Below are 5,567 nucleotides of genomic sequence, written 5' to 3'. Positions count from 1 at the left end.
CCCCCCCCCCATGACCACCGTCCCCATCCCGAGCTTCCTGTGATCTAAGTTGCCGTTGTCACATTGACCCCACACCCGATGATGACACTTGACCAAGTGTCTGGAGACCTCAGGGGTGTTTCTGACTTATCAGGAGACTCGTTTGGGGAGTTCATCAGCCTGTGGATCCAGAAAGCCTAGCTTCCCCCCACCCTTCTCACCACCACCCCCTGGCTGCCCAGGGAGATGGTGCCGGGTCAGGCAGGGCCTGTGTGGAGCTGTCCTCAGTCCTGCTTCTGTTCCCAGCTGCGCCAATGGTGGGGGCTACTACCACTACTCGTACTCTGTGGTGCGGGGCTGTGACCGCATCGTGCCTGTCGACATCTACGTCCCAGGTAGGACCCAAGCCGCCCATTCCACCACAGCCGCAGGAGGGTCTAGCGGAGCAAGTGCCCAGGCCCCTCTCCCGAGGGCGCACAGGGTCTGGTGTCCCTGCACCCCCACAGCTGTCTGGAACCACTCCAGTGAGCTCTGTCCGAGTGCAGGCACCCGCTCCCCTCGGGGGAGGAAGCTGGGGGTTGTCACTGTGCCACTGGGGCAGGGCAGCCAGTGACACGGTCAGGAAGGGAGGGAGGGACAGGATGTATGTCCCAGGTGATGGTGGTCAGTGTGTGGGTGTGTCCGGGCTGACAGCAGTCAGTGAATGAATAGCTCCGGTAATGGTGGGATATCCTTAGGTTGAGGGCGTCAGAAATCAGTGACATTCTAGGAATGTTTGAGGCCCCTCCACCCATCTGGGCGGTGTGATGAGGGCCGGGACCTGGGGAGGGTGCCCCCCCCCCCCATGCTGGGGCAGGTGGGGACTCAGGCGTGGCCCAACAGGCTGCCCGCCCACGGCCGAGGCGCTGCTCTATGGCATCCTGCAGCTGCAGAAGAAGATCAAGCGCGAGAAAAGGCTCAAGATCTGGTATCGCAGGTAGTGCTGCTGCCGCTGCCCACACACCGGTCCCCTTTGCGCAGGCGGCCTCACGACCCAGCCCTGCCGCTGCCACATCGCTCCGCCCAGAGCCCTTCGCCGGTCCACTGTTAATAAACTGGTTTTCCTCCACTGATGCGTCCTCACCAGCAGTAACCCTAACTTTGCACCACCCAGTCGCCCTCATCCTCCATGTCCTGGCACCTCTTGCAGGTGTCCCTGCCTTCATAACCCTGACCCTGCCTGTCCACACGGTTATTAACTCAACCCTGCCACGAGGGAGGCCCCCATCCTGCATGGTCACTGCATCCAGGCCTGGAAGGGGCCGCTACATCCATCCACCCGCCAGCACATGCTCTCATCCCCACCTAGACTGGCAGGGGCTGCAGAGGCTGCATCTCCTGTGGGGGCTGGCAGGTGCCAACCCTGCCTGCCACCACTCTGTCCTGTGTACAGAGGGTTATTCTCTGTCCTGTGGCCAGCTAGGGAGCTGGTAGGGGAACTGATGGCACCAGGCTGACCCCTGGGTGGGAAGACACAACAGGCACAGTGGGCTTGCGGGGGGTGGACACGAGGCAAGCTGTGCCCTGTGTTCAGTGAGGATCCCACTGGGTGGGGTGCATGAGCATGTGCTGTGGGCAGCAGGAGGGGGATTGCCTGATTGGGTGAGAGAGACCAATAAGCCTAGGCCTGGTGCTGCCCCTCAGGCCCTTCCAAATGACCCGGGATTAGTGGGGCACTCATTTTCATCCCTGCCCCACCAACCCCTGATGAGCCTGCCATCGGAGGTTAACTAGTCCTGTCTGCACAGTTGGGGTGGGCGCTGCAGAGTACCCGATCCCTGCAAAATAAAACCACACATCTGTTTATTCCAGCTCAGCAGCCCTGGGTCAGAGGGAGGGGTGCTCCCACGGGGGTGAGGAGGCATGTGCAGGAGGCCCTGGGACGCAGCTGACAGATGGCTCAATGGCGGGTCACCACAGGTGTGATCATCTGGGGGAAGGTGTAGTAGCGGCAGTCCGGCGGCGGCGTCAGCGCCATCAGCTCTGTGCAGATGTTCTCACGCCGGAACCCCGCCTCCAGCAGCGACGGCACCTGTGTCTCCTGGCCAGGCATAGGGTGAAGGTGCCAGGTGGACATGGGGCCCTGTCCCCGAACCCTGCCCGCCCCTCCTTAAACAGGGCCTACAAGTGCCCACCCTTGGGGAGGGGGTCCTTCCAGTTTCCCCACCCTCGTGCCCTGGGCCCCAGGGTTCTCCTAGGAACTTGGCTGGCCTCCACCTCTGGCCCTGGGACCCAGAGCTAAACCCACAGCAACGGCAGAAATAGAGGGCAGGGCGGTGTGGCTGTATCCAGGGCACTGGGAAGACATAGAAGGTCCTTGAGCTAGGGAGGGCTCTGGCTAGATTCCTGAGTGGATCCCAGGAGAGCTGCCACCTGTACCAGGCTGGCCAGTGTCCTGTACCAGCACCTCGGAGTGGGGCTGGTATATGGCCCTGGTTAGTGGACCGGTCAGACCGTACTAAAGTCAGTAGCAGGCATCCTCGTGAAATAAGGGCAGTGTGGATAGACAGAGGCACCCACTACCACAGGAGGACAGACAAGGGACCCAGCCACAGTCCAGGGTCGCCTGGGCCACACAGGCTGGGAGAGACTGAAGAAACCCGGGGCATGCCCACGCCAACACCCAGACTTCTGGCCTGGTGTCGAGTGCCCCCTGTGTGGCCCCCTGCGTGCTGGCAGCTAGGGGAGGGCCTGTACCTCGAACATGGCGGTGATGTCTGAGTAAGCCCCCTTCATCAGCTCCCCCCAGGACGTGAGGTTGCAGTAGGTGAGCACACCGCCAGGCTTCAGCAGGCGGAAAGCATGGCCCTGGAGGAGGAAACGGGCTTTACTTCCACCCCCACCCCCCCGGTGGCCCCCCAGCACCCAGCCCTGGGTGTGTGTGTGGGGCTCCAGCCACCCTATTGGCTCCACCTTGATGAAGTTGAACTGGTGCGTGTGCCAGGTGTCCTCAGACAGTGGGTACGTATCATATAGGATCCCTGTGAAAAGCAGACACAACTGCTGGGGAGGAAGGTAGATGTTAACTCTGGACCTCTGTGCTGCCTTCTCCTGGACTGCCCAGGGCAGGCTGCTTGCTAACCCCGAGGCCCGCATGCAATCCATCCCAGGAACCACTGCGAGGTAGGATGAGGGAGGCTGGCCTTTCGATGTCTAGGCTCAGAAGGCTTACACAGGCCCTTCGGAAGTCAGGACTGATTATGACCGTGGGGCTTAGTGGTCCCTGGTGGCACAGTAGGTTAGGCATCAGATGGTGGGCCTGGAGGCAGAACCGCAGCCCCTCCTCAGGAGGGGCCCTCGGGCTGGGTGGTCTTCCGCCTCCAAAGCACTGTGCCCACCAGCACCTGGGTGTTACCCTGTGCCCCACATGCCCTGACTAGCTTCCCTGGACTCTGTCAGACCAGGGCCACCCCAGAGGGAGGGGCTTCTGCCACAACAAAGGGGTAGGGGCCACCAGAGGAGACCCGCAGAGGTACCCCCAAGGGGGCACGTGAGCCTCGTGCTGAGTGTCCCTGCCAGTCCCCAGGGCCCTTACCATCAAAGTGTCCATCTGGCAGAGTGGGCGCGACCTCCTCCCACAGGCCTTTCAAAGGGACAACCTTGGGGTGGAGGAGAAAGAAGACCAGGGGTCAGAGTGGCCCCTGGGTCTCTGCTCTCAGCAAGAGCCTGTGAAGGAACTTCCAAGGGACAAGGGCACCTCCTGCAAGGCTGCAGGCAAACCTCTGCCCAAAGGAGGGGGTGAGGCGGGGTGGGGCCTGCAGGCAGAGGCACCTGGTGGGGCTGCTCCCGGGCCCAGTCCTGCAGCCGCTGGAAAACACCGTCATTACACTCAATGATCCAGTGCTCGTCGATGGGTGCCTCCTGCACCTTGGAGGCCGCGATGGCCATGCCGAAGCCCACCTCCAGGATGCGGCCGCCTGAGGACACACAGGGCATGAAGCGACAGGCTGTACTGGGGTGGGGCCCAGGAAGCCTGGCAGTGAAAACTCTCCTGGCCACATGGGACAGCGCATGGCAGAGGCCAGCAGCTGGAAGGCAGACTTACCAGAAAGGGCACTGTGGGCCTTGGCCAGGGGCCAGCAGCTGGATAGGGAGCCGAGTGGCCTGTTCTAGGGCCCAGCTGAACAGGGAGGCCAGGCCCTTGAACTTTGAGCGTAGCCCACGCTGCCTGAGCAGGACTTATCTCGTTTGGTTACTTTTCTCCCTGGACAAGGCCAGGGCAGTTTCAAGCCCCACAGCCAGGAACAATCTGGGGTGGGGCCCCCACGGGACCACAGAACGAAGCAGTCCCCTATCCATTGCCACCTCTGTCTGGTGGAGACTCTTAGGCCCAATGCCCAGAGACATTCCCTCCCGCCCCCGCCGCTCCACCGCCTCCCGCCGGGCCCCTGACCCCGACACACACACCCCCTCCACACCCCCCTTGGGCACCCCTCAGAGCCGCAGACAACAGGCAGTTGTCTCCAGCGCTCAACTTTTCCCAGCTATTTTTGGCAGGCAGAGGGGGGGCCGGACTGTGTGTGTGGGGCGGGAGGGTGCGCGGAGTCCCATCACGTGCCCAGCTTGGCTCACCCAGCGGGGTCCCTGCCTCTGCAGACCCACCCCCGCCTGGAGGGAAGTTCCCGCTGCCTGCCATTCCCAGCCCTGCTTGCAGCCCACTTTTCAGGCGGGCGACGTCAGCCTCAGTTTACCCAGGTTACCTCTGGAAGTGGCAGCTGCCGCCAGAGCGTGCATGTACGGCGTCTCCCACCGCTCCATCACCGGCTTGCCAAGGATCTGCAGGTGCGTGTCCGCCGCGTCGTAGGACGCGGGCGCAGCCCCCCATGCGGGGCTGCAGTTCTCGCCGGGGGCGAAGATGGGGGCGGCTGCTGGGGCGCTCATGGTGCTGCTGCGTGCGGGCGGCCCAGCTCCTCCGGCGAGCTGGGAACTCGCTCGGTGCTCGCTGGGCTGTACTGCGGGAGGTGGGCGGGGTCTCGGTCCTGGCCGGAGGCGGGTCGGGCGTGGGCGTGGCTTGTGTACAGCCCAATGGGCGAGGCCTGCGGTGGGGTGGTGGGCGGGACCCTAGTGGGACGGTGGGCGGGGCCGTGGCGGGGGCGGGGCCACGGCGAGGCCGGAACGCCATTAGCTGGACGCTGAAGGAATGTGGCAACCCTAGACAGCCTTGTGCAGTGCACCCTGTGCAGTGAGTCCGGCCTCCGTTTCCCATCTGTCCTGTGCATGAGCCCCGACACAGACGGCTTTCCTAGCGCGTCTGAGGAGAGCTGAGCCCCAGAGAGGTTTCAGCTCCTGTTGCTTCGGCGGTAGACGGAGTCAGCGGGCAGGTCCAGGGGCACTTCCAGATAAGACTCGGGAGAAGGACCTGGCGATCTGCTCCTGGACACACGGGCAACTGGACACTGTCTGGAGTGGCGGGAAGGTGAGCCTCGCATGTGGCGGGTGCTCAAAGTATGACAGCAGGGAGAGCTGCCGCCTCAGGAAAGAGTCCGCCTGAATTCCACCATCGGAATTTGACTTCGAAGAGAGAGAGACAGCTTTGTATGTCCACTGAG

The 5,567-nt window shown here is 63.1% G+C and overlaps 2 protein-coding genes across 3 annotated transcripts in view; one reads left to right on the top strand and one right to left on the bottom strand.

Moving 5' to 3' along the window:
- The window catches only part of NDUFS7 (NADH:ubiquinone oxidoreductase core subunit S7), a 5,620-nt gene extending 4,533 nt beyond the window's left edge, over positions 1–1,087 (top strand). For both annotated transcript variants that reach the window (XM_045300150.1, XM_004716964.3), the window contains exons 7-8: positions 286–374; positions 862–1,087. In XM_045300150.1, the coding sequence (XP_045156085.1) occupies positions 286–374; positions 862–959 (187 nt within the window). In that variant the 3' untranslated portion in view covers positions 960–1,087. The remainder of the gene's footprint in view (positions 1–285; positions 375–861) is intronic.
- Positions 1,088–1,804: 717 nt separating this feature from the next.
- GAMT (guanidinoacetate N-methyltransferase) lies at positions 1,805–4,947 on the bottom strand. Its single transcript, XM_004716963.2, has 6 exons — positions 4,719–4,947; positions 3,790–3,935; positions 3,554–3,617; positions 2,932–2,999; positions 2,716–2,826; positions 1,805–2,059 (listed from the first exon to the last, which is right to left on the bottom strand). Exons 1-6 carry the CDS (start codon positions 4,897–4,899, stop codon positions 1,919–1,921), a joined length of 711 nt encoding a protein of 236 aa, XP_004717020.1. The 5' UTR covers positions 4,900–4,947; the 3' UTR covers positions 1,805–1,918.
- Positions 4,948–5,567: the final 620 nt, after the last annotated feature.

Source organism: Echinops telfairi, unplaced genomic scaffold, assembly GCF_000313985.2.
Source record: "Echinops telfairi isolate 266 unplaced genomic scaffold, ASM31398v2 ScPeMD7_7459;HRSCAF=8497, whole genome shotgun sequence".
Taxonomy (NCBI): Eukaryota; Metazoa; Chordata; class Mammalia; order Afrosoricida; family Tenrecidae; genus Echinops; species Echinops telfairi.
The sequence above is the reverse complement of the archived record's forward strand: the minus strand, read 5'-3'. Positions and strand labels throughout refer to the sequence as shown.

Excerpts from the sequence above, each read along its gene's own strand:
- GAMT (XM_004716963.2), bottom strand. The coding sequence starts at position 4,899 with ATGAGCGCCCCAGCAGCCGCCCCCATCTTCGCCCCCGGCGAGAACTGC. Across the intron at positions 3,618-3,789 it reads CCCGGGAGCAGCCCCACCAG|GTTGTCCCTTTGAAAGGCCT; the intron begins GTGCCTCTGCCT and ends CTCCACCCCAAG. Across the intron at positions 2,827-2,931 it reads ACCAGTTCAACTTCATCAAG|GGCCATGCTTTCCGCCTGCT; the intron begins GTGGAGCCAATA and ends TTCCTCCTCCAG.